Source organism: Gavialis gangeticus, unplaced genomic scaffold, assembly GCF_001723915.1.
Source record: "Gavialis gangeticus isolate Ggan-Ray unplaced genomic scaffold, GavGan_comp1, whole genome shotgun sequence".
In the NCBI taxonomy this organism is placed as follows: domain Eukaryota; kingdom Metazoa; phylum Chordata; order Crocodylia; family Gavialidae; genus Gavialis; species Gavialis gangeticus.
Genome location: NW_017728995.1, coordinates 24,364,140 through 24,379,832, shown reverse-complemented (window position 1 = coordinate 24,379,832; position 15,693 = coordinate 24,364,140). Strand labels below are relative to the sequence as shown.

Genomic DNA, 15,693 nt, shown 5'->3' with positions numbered 1-15,693 from the left:
TGGTGTAGATAATTGATTTGAACTTTGTTTGGACCGATTTTAAAAATGCAGCCTGCGCGCACACCAGGCATTTCACAAAAGGCTTTTCTTGCCGTGCTTGCAAAATCCGTGACCGAGGAAGACCATGCTGCATGTACGTGCTTGACTAGCTGTTTTTTCCAGTTTAGGGCCCAGATTGTGCCTGGCACAGTTTAGAGTTGAATAAGGTGTTGACGGTGGACACATGAAGACCTCTTCCCATGCAGCTCATGCAAAGGCTATGTACAACTGTGGTCCTTGCAGACTGTGCAGTGTCTACTGCTTAGATATTATCCCAGGGCCACTCAGTCCTCTGAAAGGTGGGAAAGATGTGGGCTCACTTGCCTAAATCCTTCTGTGCTTTTCTGAGCAGCAAGACCAGCACATGGTAGGAAGTATACTGCAGCCTGCAAGATGTGTAACAGTAGGCATGATGGTGAGACCCAGAGGGCATTCGGGCACAATGCCCCAGTCATGCTGGAGACCAGTAGCTCTGTCTCCTGCCCTAGGCTGGACCTAAAAGCACACCTGCCTGTTTGTGGACTGAATGAGACGGGGCCCAGCAGGGCCCACCTGCCGCGTTCATCACTCATCATGTAATGCAAACATTTTACAACTGTTAACTGGCAGAGAAGGTGCACAGAAAACTTGATGCTTTTTTAAGGTCTGGAGGTGGGCTCTGTTGTAGCCCTGGCCGAGTGAATGTCCAGGACTCTCTAGACTGAAGACAATGTTTGGGAGGTTCTTTTTCTTACATACGTCTTTAAAACCAACTTACCCATAAGTAGGCCGTAAGTGGGAGTACATTGTGTTTTACATTTATATTTTTATGTATTCATTTATATTTAAGGCATCTTTTTATATTGCCATATTGGTGTAAAGTGGATTCCGCATGAAGGAGAATCAAACCCATTACAATTGCAATAGAGTAATACTAAAACTTTGCTGGCACATTCAGGTCACCTAAAGGGGAATTTAATTTAGCTGTACAGTGCCAGATTATGGAACTGTTGCTCACAGTGACTAGTGCCCTGTTCCAAAAGCAATCCAACTAAAATTAATGGGAATACCTGTAGAGTACAATATTATTTAGCATGAATAAGGATAGCAGAATCTGTGATTTTTGAACAGTGAATTTAGGGTAAGCTGTGCTACTGAGTAGAAAGAAATCATGCAGTACACTTAAGATACTTGCAGAGAGAAGGCAACTGATATAAAAATAATCAAAGAGCATTATCCCACTGATTTGTATAGCTTAGTGCTTTGCTGGGACAGAACGGGAGTGCTCAGCTCTGGCTGGTACCTGGGTATAGATTCACTAGGTGACTAGAACAATCCAGGGAGTAAGTATAAAAGAATAATAATAATAATAATAATAAAAAATAGATGCTGCACTTATACCTAAGGCCCAGAGGGATTACTCATGTGAGTAACTGCTCAGTAGTGTTGTTAAGGGGATCAGAATCTGATTTTGAAATTGTCCAGGAAAAGTGTAGGCTAGTATAGTTTATCACTGAGAAACTGAATATGAACATGTAATTGAAGTGTTGTTTAGTAAAGGGTGCAAGCAGAAGGGAAGAAGTAAAGCTGTTTGTGCTCCTGACTTTGAGTGCTTATGTTCTCTTAACAGACTTGAAGATGTGAGTATATTAAAGCCTAGCCACTGGGCTGAGAAGGGGAAAATTTATCAATAAATACTCTGATCTGTATGTTCTGAGAAAAAAACTTTATTCCTTGAGCAAAGCTTTCCTGAACAGAGGCTTCAAAGCACGATTGATTTTTTGGGTTTTGCTGATCTGCACTGATATGGTTGCTTTTCATTTCCTAATATCAGGTCTGCTGCAGACATTTAGTACAATCTGATGTTGTATTAAGGTATTCAGAGACTTGGACTGGCATTGTTTCACCAACTTCATTTTAATGCTAAAATTGAGTTACGGATGGCTTCTACCCTCAATATGATAATATTAAAAAAAGGCCAGTTTGGTAAACTAGTTCATTTTCAAATGTTATGTTGATTGAAAATAATGGATTCTGGGGGAAATCCTGGCCTAGTCAGTAGAAGTCTTGTCATGGACTTTTATGGATTTCCCTTCTAAGTTTACCTCAATCGGTCAGGATCGAGACAATCGTATGATAGACTTAATGTTTAGACCTTTTAAAAAATTATTTGGGTCATTTTTGTTGGGTACGTCAGCCATCTCTTCAGTGCTTTGTCAGCTCATCCCTTTTCTCATTGCATTGCAGGCTACAGGGTTGGGGCTCAGTGGTTTCTTGTGATCTTCATAAAGATGCTAGGTCATAGCTCGACTCCTGGTACTGTGCCAGCAGTATCCTCTGTGTGTGGAGCCCACTCTAATGTAATGGTGATCTACAGGTGTTGAAACTGGTCTCTCTTCATTCAGAGTGAAAGCCAGCCAAGAATTTAATATGCAAATAATTTATGCAGGCATTTAATCACTCAAGCTGGTGGTAGAAGATATTACTTGTCCTTGGTCTTAGTTCTCCATGAGGATTCTGCCAGGTAAACTCTTCTGGATAGTGTGCAGTCAGTTTGGTTCAGATCAATTCAGGGACAGTTTAGGCCATAGACACCTGAACGTGTTATCCTGTGAAAAGTCAATCTGTGGATGCAAGAGGCGACCCCTATGTGCAATGTCACCTGCCAGAATAGTGGTGCATTTACCCTTGGACCCTTGGAAAAGTTAGGGCAATTTGCAGCCACATGCAGCCTCTCAGTGCACAGTCGGCTCATTTGTGCACAGCTTCCACTGTATGAGATGGTCCAGGTTTATGACCTGAGCTTACCGCTTCATTTATGTGTACATGGACATATTTGTGAGTACGATAGTACGGACCTAAAATACTCCCTCTCTGTCTTTTGACTGAGAGAGACTCAGGCTGTAAGTTATTTTCAACCTAACTTCTGATATCCCTGTCCTTTGGGATACCCTGTGGCGCAGAGCCTGTGATTATCGCCTTTCTTCATGTTGGTGACTGTGCTGCCATCAGTGGTCCTCAAAATGGAAAGGTCCATGTTTTTTAAGCCTTCCTTGAGAAGCCATTTCTTGACACTGAAGTGCTTGTCAACTGCTGTCCAGTTTTCAAACCCCGCATATGGAGAATGATTGAGAAAGCTGTGAGTATCCAGTTCAAGGATCACTTGGACTTACGTGGCATCCTGCATGGTTCTCCTTTTGACTGTCTTGGAGTTGAGATTGTACTTGTTTAAGGTCATGAGTGACCTCCTGCCAATTGTAGACAAGGGTCATCTTGTCATTTGGTCTGGTTTTCTTTAATAGCTTTCTGTCTGACGGGCTTTAGACAACAAAGGAACATGGCTGGGATGTCTAGATCTGACATCATAGAAAATGAGGCCTGGAAGGGACCTCAGGAGGTCCCATCTAGTCCAACCCCCTGCTCAAAGCTGGACCTTTCCGAACTGTATCATCCCAACCAAGGCTCTGTCTAGTTGGCTGTTAAAAACCTCCAAGGATGGAGAGTCCACAACTTCTCTGGGTAACCTGTTCCAGTGTTTTACTACCCTCCTAGCAAGATGGTTTTTTCTAATATCTAACCTAAACTTCCCTGGCTGCAACTTGAGCCCATTGCTCCTTGTTCTGTCATCTGTCACCACTGAGAACAGCCTAACTCCATCCTTTTTGCTACAAAATCCCCTCTGTTTTCTCTTGTCCAGACTAAATAAGCCCAATTCCCTCAGCCTGTCCTCATAAGCCACGTGCCCCAGCCCCTAACCATTTCCATTGCCCTTTGCTGGACTCTCTCCAATTTGTCTACATCCAGTTACCGCTAAACGAGTCAGTTTATGGTGATGATATAGGACCTGAAAGGTGGTGTCCCTCAAAGTTCTCTCTTGTCACCCATGTAGTACTGAGGCCTTTGGCCAGATGATTTCTAACTTGCAAGTAGAGATGCAGATGTACAGCTGTTGCCCTGTAGACACCAGACATTTCTGGCCTGGGGGTATGTTTGATGCATCTTGCCAGCTGGATGCATTAAAAAGTCTTTGTCATCAGTCCTGGGAACATGGAGATCTTGTTTCTGGGTAGAGTTCATCATGACAAGAAGTCTCATTCTTGATGAGAGGATTTGATTAGAAGCAGGGCCATGCCCTCTTCATACCCACTTATGGGTGACCAACCTGACACACTGCATGTGATCAAAGCTGCTTTCTCATTTGCACTGCAGTTTACATAGGTGACGCCTTTATTCATCCCAGTGTGAGCTCACATTAGCAAACCCTGCCCTTGCATCCTGGAAGCTCAGTTGGGCACTTCTCTCTTATAAGGCCTAACAACAGAGATGGTTTACCATTTGCCAGTTGTACAGTCCTTTACCGTACCTATGTCTGAGGCTTCTTCCTTGGGCTTGATCTTAATAAAGGTCTCTGCTCGGACACCACCAACCCTGTTGAGATTTCCTTCATCCTATCTGAAGCTAAAAGGAATTTAGCGAGTCCTGGGGCAGAGAATTCACCATGTAATCCATTAGCCCATCTTTTAGCTGCTTTTAAAATCATTTCCTCCTTCAAAGGTATCTTTGAGATTTAGAGCATGCTCTGTCCTTTAGTTACTACTTTTCTACCCTGTTCCCTTTTTTCCCTCTTTATTTTCAGTCTTGTTTTCTCTCAATTTTGTTTCAGCTGTTAATTTAATGAGGCTCTTTTCTGTTTTTTATGATTCTATTTGAATTTAACTTGAGCAACTGTTTTATTGCTCACGCAGCACCTTGACAGGAGAAAATGGCTTTGACAATAAAAGAAACTTCCCAAGGCTTGCATCTTTATTTTTGGCATGTTTTCAGAGTGTGCACTTGTGTGTGCATGCCTTGTTGTAGCTTTCTTTATTTCTTATTTCTCTTACCAGAAATGCTCAGGAAACTCTAGAAATTTAATGCCTGCAATTTTTTATATTTTGAAAATATTTTTGGCTCCAACTCTACAACTGCTTCCTCATAGATTCAAGGATCTGCTTATAACAAGCCACTTGCAGGACTGGGACCTGACTCTCCAATCAATACCAAAAGACTTGTAGAGGTAAAATTTTGAACTGTGCCTAAGTGATTTAGGAGCTTAATAGTTCCACTGATTTTTTTTTCAGTAAGACATGGACTCCTAAGGACTAAATTTTTTAAGGTATTTGGATGCCTCAAAAATACCTATAAGCAGGGTAGGTGCCTAATCTTATTGATTTCAATTGAAGTTAGGTACCCGATCAAGAAAATATTTTTGTAAGACCCAGTGGATGCCTGTCTGCATCTTTGGCTGCCTATACACATGCTTGTTCATATTCTAATTAGAACGCATCAGAGCAGACCCAGTTAATCAGGTCTGCTCTGTATTCTGAGAACAGTGTGGCCTCACCGTTATGTGTATTAAGCCCCCACACATTTTAAAATAGCCCCGGGGGTACTTTATTTAAACCTCATCAAATATAGGCTTAGATTAAGTGTCACATAACCACTTTTAAATGCGGAGACTTAATACACATGACGGTAACCTGTTTTAATTAGACCAGCTGCCTGGGAATTTCCCTCTCCCCCATCCCCCCCGACCTCTGAGCATGTATATAAGCAGCCTATGGTACCAAAATGCCTTTAGAAAATCTGGAATCTGAAAGTCTGTTCTGGTTGCTAAGTTACTTTTGACAGGTTTACCTGAGGTATTGGCTATTTTCAAATGTAAACATGATTCATTGCATTTAAACTCCTTCTGCTTAAAGTATACATCTGGCAACCAGGAATTTAATTTTATCCTATAATTTGAAATAAACAGGAATTGATATCTGGCCTATTGGCAAGTGGGTGCTAATATGATCTTAACAAACGTGTCTCTGCCTTGATTCATAATCATGTTATTGCTTTGCATTTCCTTAGCAATGTTCATCTTGAGGTTTGTAAATCATGTTAGACATGATTTACAAACACTAATTAATTGAGCCTCTCCGAACTCCTTGTTGGAAATTTAAGGGGCTTCCTAAGAACTTGGATTAACTTTGAAATACATTGAATAAGAATGAATATGGGGTAAGCTCCCAATACTAAAAAAATAAATAAAAATAATTGATTATTGTATAGTTTCAGATAGCAAAGGTTATCCCATGTGACAGCGGCCACGCTGGGCAGAGGTGCCAAGGAGATAACTCTTAGCCCTTGTTCTAACCACTCGATAGCATTGATGTGATGCACTTTCATTTTCCTTTTGGGAAAAGTCCATTTTGAAATACTGTCTTAAAGTTGGTATTTATGAGAGCTCTGTTTTGTGTTCGTTGTTCCCAACTTATACAATTGCTTCCAAACGAGGTTTGGTTTCGTTCACGGGACATCCAGTAACAGCACGTATTGTGACATACCTTTATTTCCTATGTGGTGGCTCATTTTTAGACTGTGTGCTCCTCAGGACAGGCCTGCCCCTTCTCAAACATCTGGAAATGGTTTCTTTCCCGGGCCCCAAAATTACAATTGTTTGCATGTGGGAGCACTGTTTCAGTGAGCTCTGCACAGCTTCACAGTAAGCTGCTGCACAAAATATGGTGGGCTCCAGGCCCAATATGGTAACAGGCATATGGCACAAGGATATTTCCTTCTGGAAGCTGAAGCTTCATTTAGCTTATTGAGCAGATATTGCAAATTCTTCGGAGTCTCCTAAAATTTTCAGCGGGAGGCTCTAGCTTTGTTAACAGCTAAGCCTCAGATTTCAATTAGTTTCTCTTGGCATAAAACAGATTTGGGACCAGACTTACTGATGAGCTGCAGCAGCTTTGCACTGCTCCAGTGAAGCATAAAGGTTGTAAACATAGGTGAAGTGGGTTGATGGCTGCTATGCTTTGTGGAGGGACGGAAAGCAGCTGCTGTGATGGTGGTGAGGCTGGTGCCTACTTGTACAGGTTCGTACTGCTTATTTGAGCATCTTCGTCTTTCTGGTCTAGATCTGAAGAAGACTCTTCGTCCTTCAGCTGTACTATGCTAGCGGTCCTCCTGGCCAATGGTTGTTTTGCAGCAGGCAGGACTGCCTCCCCATTCTCGTCCTGAGAAGCCTTCAGCTCTTCCTATGTCAGTGGCCACCCGGCCAAGAGCCAGCTCGCCACTGTCCCCGCAGAAATCTCTTGGCCTGGGGCCCTCCTTGCAGCGCACGCAAGAGGACGAGCTTACAAAGGCAGTGGAGCAGGATCCTGTGCTGGAGGAACTATGTAAGCCCCTGTGCTGCAAACTTTGCAATGTCACTTTGAATTCAGCCCAGCAAGCCCAGGCTCATTACCAGGTAAGAGAGCAAAAGGCAACAGCTAGCCACACCTGCTTGTTCCACGGGAAGCCTAGCAGCCTTTTCATGGGTGCATTGTGATCCAGAGATCCAGCGTGCCAGAAATGGGGAGCCCTGTGCCAGGACAGAGTTGCCAGACGTGGAGAGGGTGGGAGAAGGGGCACAGACCAAGACCCCCCTTTTGGTTTCCTTTCCAGAAGGGACATTGGATTATGGTTGTTGCAGCTCTACAGGGTCCAATGTGGAGCTCTGAAGCATTTTTTTACCTTGTTTGAAACTGAGGGTAGAGATGGTTAATCTTTTGTAAAAACATTGCTTTTCAGTGAAATATTAAGTTTCGACCAAAACAACATTTCTTGCTTAGGTCGAAACTTTTTGAGTGTTTTGCAGAAATACTAGGTAGGAAAACCTGAACATTTTTTTGACAAAAAAATTATTTTCCAAACCGAAAAATATTTCGGATGTCATTTTTTCGTCACAAAACCGAAACTATTTTAAGGGGGGAATTGGAAAGGAAAAAAAAAAAGAAGAAGAAACTTCCTAGAAGCTTCTCTGGGAAAAATACTTGGTCCAGAAGAGAGCCACGTGCATGATCAGAGGGCAGGCCTTACGATGAGAGGCTGAGAGCTATGGGACTCTTCAGCCTGGAAAAGCGCCAGGGAACCTGGTGGCCACCTATAAGTACATCAGGGGTGTGCATCAGGATCTGGGGGAACGCCTGTTCACCAGAGCGCCCCAAGGGATGACAAGGTCAAACGGTCACACACTTCTCCAAGACCATTTCAGGCTTAACTTTTTTACTGTCCGAGCCCACAAGGTCTGGAACAGACTGCCATCGGAGGTGGTGCAAGCACCTACTTTGGACTCCTTTAAAAGACATTTGGACATTTATCTTGCTGGGACCCTTTGACCCCAGCTGACTTCCTGCCCTTTGGGCGGGGGGCTGGGCTCGATGATCTTCCGAGGTCCCTTCCAGCCCTAATGTCTATGAAATCTATGAACTTACTTTGCTTAAGGCACTGATTGTCAACATTTTTAGACTTGAGGCATTGCTTAATAGACTTGAGGCACCAGTTAATAGATTCGAGGCGCTCCTCAGAAAATGCCAGCTCATCCTTTTCACTTATTTTTTTGAGTACAGAAGGATAGTACAGTAGACCCATTCTTCTGTTGCAAGAACTCAGAAAGATCATAACAGGTCAGACTTCTTTTTGCCACTATGGATTCCTCTCTGAAATCTCTGTATTTATCTTGTTTGGACGCTTAACAACACTACCTTGTGTGACACCCCATGGCACCCTTGAGGGATCTCAGGGCACCCCATGGTTAAGGCCTCGAAAAGATGAGCTGTGAATGTAATTGTTTTAGGAAACTTCTGTGCTAAAGGAGATGTTTTGAATCATTTGCAGGATTGCCAATTCCAGATGTTTGTAAATCACATAGTAGACCCTCAAAATCATGGGATTGCTTAAAAAATCCTGAGATGAAACAAAATAATATTTTTGTTATTTGTATTTGACTTTAATTTTTTGAGCACTAGCAGTCATACTTTCAAGCTTTTCTCTGCAACCATAATGACTAAAAAGGTAAGACATTGGAAATAAAGGCTGTAATTCTTGATTACCAGCTAAATCATGGAATGGGGACTTTTAAATAGAGCATTAAATATCCTGATACTTGCAATAAAATGTTGAATTAGTAATTGTGGACCTGTTTTCACAACCGTTTTGGGCTATGCAGGAAAATGATAGGCTTGTCCTCTTCTTTGGGGTAATAAGGACAGTAGAAAAGTTATTCTTGCCTTAAATATACTTTCCCCCCTGCTCCACTTAACATTAAGTTGAATCACATAGGGTGTATCCAGATATGCATGGATGTTTGGTTGCCTGGGGACAAGTAGCAGTGGTGCACCTTGCACCGCAGCTATTTGTCCCTGGGGAACACCTGTGCCATGCTTTGGCACGTGGCAGGTTACCCCAGGTTGGGTAGAGGAGGCTGGGGCCAGCACTGGGCTGGCCCCAGCAGCCTTATCTGGGGGCCTCCCAGGGCTGCAGCCACAGTGATCCTGCCGGGCAGAGCCTGGCTGGCAGCTGCAGTGCGGCTCCGGGCAGCCCGGCTCCACACTTCAGCGCATGCTGCCCAAGTGTGCGCTGCTTCGTTTGTTTAGTTTTTTTTCCTCCTGGATATCTAGAGGTCAAAAAAAAAATCTGCAGGGAAAAAAAACCAGAGCAGCTCACACTCGGACAGCGTGCCCTCGCAGCGCAGAAAGCACTGGGCTGTGCTGTATGTGGTGCCGCAAACGTGCCACATGCTGCATGACCGCGCTCATCTGGACGCGCCATTAGGTGTGTTGCTACTGATCGCTAAGCTCTTGGTAACTCCTACAGCAAGTGAAATAACAACATCTTTCTCCTGGACCAAACGCAACCAAGCATATGACCCGATTCAGTTGAATGAATCTTGTCTGGGATCGGGACTCCCGTTACATGAACTGGAGTGTGTTAAATGGCAGCAAGTTTTTTGGCTGGCTTGGATTGGCTGGCTTTTATACTCTGATGGACATTACCTTTGCTGTGGTTCATGGTATGGGTCACCAAATTTCATCCTTTTTCTCGTGTTTCAGCCTGGTGAGAACATCCTCGTGTGGAACACTCCACCGCTGGCGGTTTCTAGACTTGATCATTTGAAGCTGATCATAGGGTTTGTCTGCTTGGGCATTACAGCTCATATAGACAACCTGAACTAGAGTTAAACTGGGTAGCTTTGGTACTGTTGGTAGTGTTGCCATGGTTGCACAGAGCTCAGCATAGACTAACTGCTTGTGTATTGACACGGCTTCTTGGGTGGATGCTGCAACTTTCACTGAGTTGCCATATGGCTGTGGCTACATTGCTAACAGACCCAAGCTAATTTAAAGCAGCGACTAAAGCGTGGACATACCCATAGTCTTGAATTCTTTGCCCCTCCCATATCTATGTGTCTATATATTATACACACACACTTTCTAGATATATATAGAAACCTCTCTCTCTATATATATCTATATCTATCTATCTATATCTATCTCTATCTACACACACACACACACACACACACACACACACTAGTGTGTGTGTATATGAGAGAGAGGTTCCCATTCCACTTACTTCAGATATGTCAAAATACCAGGATGAACTATTATCTAGTCTAATTGGCTCCCTATTTTATTTCTTTGTTGTAAGCGTGTGCTGCCCCGAATTTAGTTTCAAGAGGTTGTAAATGTGCTATCGGTAGCCTGGTCATGCGTTTTTGGAGTGTGTTTTGTAGATTTTTTTTAATAGAACACGCACACATGCGAAAAACAAAAGACAAAGGGATGTGTTAATAGGATTAGACTCAATACAGCCCTCTTACTGCATTAGCTTTATGAAAGGGATTTTAAGAAGGTGCCCAATCCTGCTACCTTTGTCAGAGACATTGAGCACCATCCTCTCAGCCCTTCTCAGGCTCGGACCCTTTATTGAAGCTGTTACTGTCATGACAGCATTTACATTTCAGCTCCGTAATTCAGTCTCATGCTCCTTGATGCAGGTGGGACCAGAGTGGTTAATCACCCGCAGAGTGGTTAATTTGAGTTCTATTTCCAGGGGAAAAACCATAGTAAGAAACTTCGGAATTACTATGCTGCGAATAGTTGTCCAGCTTCTGCCAGAATGAGCAATTCAGTTGAGCCTGTCACACCTCAGATTGTCTCCCTTCCAGCTCAGGTAAGGCATGTGCATTAACCTCTATGAGAAGGGTACTTTGATATCACATCGCAGGGCAGGGCAGGTAAGGGTGCTCTTGGGATGGTGCATGCCTGTGACTTCCCTTTAAGCAACTGATACCAGCCCCTCCTGAATGCAGGGTACTGACCTCAGGGAAGCAGTGATCTAATTCTGAATACTAAATTCTTCCCCCCCCTCCCCCCGATTCCTGGGTAATTCACATGTGCTGTTCATTATGGCAGTTTAAAGCCCTGGATAAACACAGCAATGTTGTAACATTGGATTCCTGTGTGTCTGGGTGCCATCCTCGGGGTACATGGTAGGGCTGCGTGAAGCTTCGGTCGCTGATTTGATTTGGAGGAGATTCGGCCCGATTCGGTGGCTTAATCTCCAAATCGAATCAGGAGACCCGTTAATCTCTCCGAACCGAATCGGAAGCCTCCAATTCGATTTGGAGAGATTCAGCGATTTGGCCACAGGCAGCTTTTATATGGTCCTCAAGGTACATAGAAAAAACATGTAAAGCTGTCTCTGTGGCCGAATTGTTGATTCTCTGAATCAGAATTGAATCTTCAGATTCAGATTTGGCCGAATCAAATCGGGACTGTGATCTGAATCAGCGAATCGAATCGCTGTTCCCCGAATCAGGCTGAATCTGAATCGAATACTGCCTGCTTTGCACAGCCCTACTACATAGCTCTCGCTCATGCATCCAAGTGAAATTGAGCCAAGATGCCTATGTAGAAGAGTTTAGTTTTCTACATCTAGCCATCTCCATGATGGTCAGCAGTCATCAAGGCTTCAGCCTTTAGCCTCAAAAGTAGAGGCCTCTGCCACTCAAACTAAAGGAGAAGAGAAGGAACATTTGCCTGAACAAAAGTAGCAGGTTATAACACCTGGGGCCATCCACTAGAGGGAGACCTGATCACATACAAATAAAACCTCATCTGAAGCCTGCTGAAGTGGATGCAAGTCTAGTTAACTTCAAAGGGCCTTAGATCTGCTCCATCCCTTGTACATTATGCGTTATGCCACTTCTCGATTGCTGGAGTGCCTGGTTTGCCTAATTTGAGGAACTGTTTCACAGCAACAAGAAAGCCAAGTGTGAGCCAGCTCATACCAAAGCATTCATATTGTATCATGAATGCTGTGGGGTGATGGGTTTGTGAGTCTAGCAGCACATATCAAAACAGAGGCTGAAAGAACCACACTTTAGAAAATGTGACACTGACAATGTGGCTGATTGAAGCATCTTTTTGGGAAGCACCATGTCCTTAGTGACATACAGAAGGTCACTGCCCCATCAGTCTGCAGTCTAAGCAGAAAGACCATATAGCATCCAGTAGTGCACCAGGAGTTCATGTGCTGCTGTGGGGCTGGGCCATACCTCCAGTTTTAGGCCCCCCACTACAGAAAGGATGTGGACAAATTGGAGAGAGTCCAGTGGGGGGCAATGAAAATGGTTGGGGAGCTGGGCAACAGGACTTCTGAGGAGGGGATGAGGGAACTGGGCTTATTTAGTCTAGAGAAGAGGAGACTGAGAGGGGTTTTAATAGCAGCCTTCAACTACCTGGGGATCTACAGGGGATGGAGCTGGACTGGTCTCAGTGGGGGCAGATGACAGAACAAGGAGCAATGGGCACAAGTTGCAGCAAGGGAGGTTTAGGTTGGATAGTAGGAAAAACTTTCCCACTAGGAGAGTAGGAAAGCATTGGAACAGGTTACCCAGAGAGGTGGTGGACTCTGCATCCTTGGAGGTTTTTAAGACCGAGCTGGACAAAGCTTTGGCTGGGATGATCTGTTTGGGGATGGTCCTGCTTTGAGCAGGGGGTTGGATTAGATGACCCTCTGAGGTCCCCTTCTAACCCTAATTTTCTATGACTCTATGAAATCTGCCTACAGGTCTCCCGCTATCATGGGAAGGTGGGAGAGGGGAAGTCGGATGTTTTGGTACCACTGTTCGCTGCTTTCTCTGCAGCCTGAGAAGGGCTCTTAGGTGGGTGAGGTGTGTTGGAAGTACAGAGTGCTGCAGACACAAGGAGGAAGCTGCTTTATATTTTCAGCAGACGTCCGTCTGTACTATGAAATAACCTTTCTGTGCAGAGTGGGAAGTCAGGACCAGTTAAGCCATGACTCTGAGGAAGCTGGAAGGGAGAGCAGGAAGCTCTGGAGCCAGTGTACTGGTGCAGGTTACTTTAGCTTTTAAGAAATCTGCAGACCCTCCACAGTTCCTTGCTGGTGCTGGAATGATTTGGGGAGCAGTGTGTAGAGACCCTTGTTGGGTGCTAACCCTAGCTTTTCCATTGGCTTGCTTGGTGAGGTCACCATTAGGGTCAGCATGGCCCTGTTATATGAAGCATAAGCCCTGTTCATATGATGCTTTCCCTTCTTTTGCTGCTAGATGGGCTCTTCTAAACCGGGCGGCCGAGTGATCCTGGCCACAGAGAACGATTACTGCAAGCTTTGCGATGCCTCGTTCAGTTCTCCAGCTGTGGCCCAGGCTCACTACCAAGGAAAGAATCATGCCAAGAGGCTGCGTCTGGCAGAAGCTCAGAATAACTCATTCTCGTAGGTATTGTTCAACCTCTACCTGAGGCTGGTCAGAACGTGTGTGGCTGTGACGTTGGCAGTCTCTGTTAATACATCGCAAAGAGATTTAAAACAGAGCTGTGTGTGTTTGTTTCACCTTCAGGGAGACGTCAGATGTGGGCAAGCGGCGGGCACGGAAAGAAGGGAACGAGTATAAGATGATGCAGAATAGAAGAAATGTGTACACAGTTCAGAACAACACAGGTACCCCATGTGCGCTTGCATCACAACTCACATGGCCACTACCACAGAATGAATGCTGCCTATACATGTGCTGGTTGGCGTTGTAATTAGAACACATTGGAGCAGACTTGATTAATCTGCAGCATCGCCACAGCATCACGTGCATTAAGCCCCTGTGTGTTTTTAAAATGGCTGCAGGGGCACTTTAACTAAACCTTGTTGAAAGAAGTTTAGATAAAGCATCCTCCAGCCATTTTTAAACACATGGAGGTTTAATACATGTGACGGCGGGGTGTTTTAATTAGAGTAGCTGCCCAGGAACCACTAATTAACCCCTTCTACTCCCCCTCCTAGCCCCAACCTCCGAGCACGTGTATAGGTAGCCATAGATTTTTAGTCCCTCCTATATCCAGCTTCCACTTGTCCTTGTAGAGGAGGTTAGAGAGCCAGTCATAGTGCTTCCATTCTGTACTGGTCTTGACTTCAGCATAAGGGACTATGCAGCAGTGGAGTAGTAGAGCTACACACAACCATGGCATCCCAGAATACCCCCAGCACATCTTTTCCTCCGCTGGAATGCCCTCCATGCTGATACCAAGGTGCAGGCAGCAAGCATGGGAGCTGTCTGGGAAGCTCTTGGTTGGCCAGCTACAGCCAGCATCCAGCTTTTTCATATAACCTGAGAGATGCAACAGTGCCAGGCTGGAATGGGAGATCTGGCCCACTGTCTATTAAGCACTTGGAAGATTTAAGGGGAAAGTTGGTGTATAATCCTATTATCAAAACACAGACCAGATGATCTCACTCAAGTAAGGCTACCAACTGGCCTTAGTAAATGAGGACTAATAGATTGAGAGCTAGCTTGACCTGATCCTCTTGGGTTTGAATTGCAGGATCTCTGCCTACAGACATGTCCCTGCTCATGTACCTCTGATGCAGCACATTATCTAGTTCCCTTGGGATTATCATGCATAATTGTCTCTCTGAAAAAATGACTCTTGGGGTGGGTCTGGGGGTGTGAAGGCAGGGAGCAGTGGAGACCATTCCCTTTCATCTACATATCCCTGCAGGTATGAATTTCTTCCGGGTCCACTGTGTGGTTTCTGCTTCTACCAGTGCTGCTTAGGGAAGAGAAGGCAGTAGAGGCCTTGGCTGTTCATGCAGGCAGATATTAAGGGACCCTTCCTATGGACCCCGAAGCTTCTCTGGTGGGGAAGGAAAAGACTCCTAGGACTCTTTGGCTGAGAGGCCTTTGTCAGGGAAAATTATGTGGAGGACCTCCTTGAGATTTCCCTTTGATCCTTGTTTCTCACTGCAGGGCAGGCAGCCTCTGGAAAAACTTTCAGGCCCATGGGTTATGCATAGGAATGCATTAGAACAGTGTTTCTCAACCCATGGGTTGTGACCCAAAAGTGGGTCACAAGAACATTGTAAAGGGTCAGGGGGAGGTCCTAGGGAATTGCAGCCTGCACAGGGAAACCATGCAACACTGGCAGCCTGGATGGAGCCGGCATGTAGCTGGAAGCTTGGTGAGCATGCAGCGTTGAGAGCAGCCCCAGGAGTTGGAGAGGAAGGGAGGAAGGAGGCCGGATGCAGCAGCCAGAGGAGTGGGGAGAGAGAGAGAGACTGTGTGGGCCGGGGTCAGGGGGTTGTGGGTCATGGATAGTGGCAAGCCGATAATTATGCTAATGGGTCCCAGTGTGAAAAAGGTTGAGTACCACTGCATTAGAAAGCCAGGCTCAGTGGGTCCATGAGCCTAGGTCTAGGGATGGTGTCAAAAATGTCAAAGGCCTGCACAAGAGAGACAGCACACCCTCCAGTCCAGCATAGCTAAGGCACCTCATTTTCTGTAGCCAGTGGCACACAAGGGAGGGGTGT

General features: G+C 45.0%; 1 protein-coding gene across 1 annotated transcript in view; it reads left to right on the top strand.

The window, feature by feature from the left end:
• Positions 1-4,991: 4,991 nt before the first annotated feature.
• ZMAT3 (zinc finger matrin-type 3) overlaps positions 4,992-15,693 on the top strand; it is a 14,132-nt gene continuing 3,430 nt past the window's right edge. The window contains exons 1-5 of the mRNA XM_019503330.1: positions 4,992-5,074; positions 6,966-7,297; positions 10,924-11,043; positions 13,445-13,611; positions 13,736-13,836. Coding sequence (XP_019358875.1) covers positions 7,022-7,297; positions 10,924-11,043; positions 13,445-13,611; positions 13,736-13,836 — 664 coding nt within the window. The 5' untranslated portion in view covers positions 4,992-5,074; positions 6,966-7,021. The remainder of the gene's footprint in view (positions 5,075-6,965; positions 7,298-10,923; positions 11,044-13,444; positions 13,612-13,735; positions 13,837-15,693) is intronic.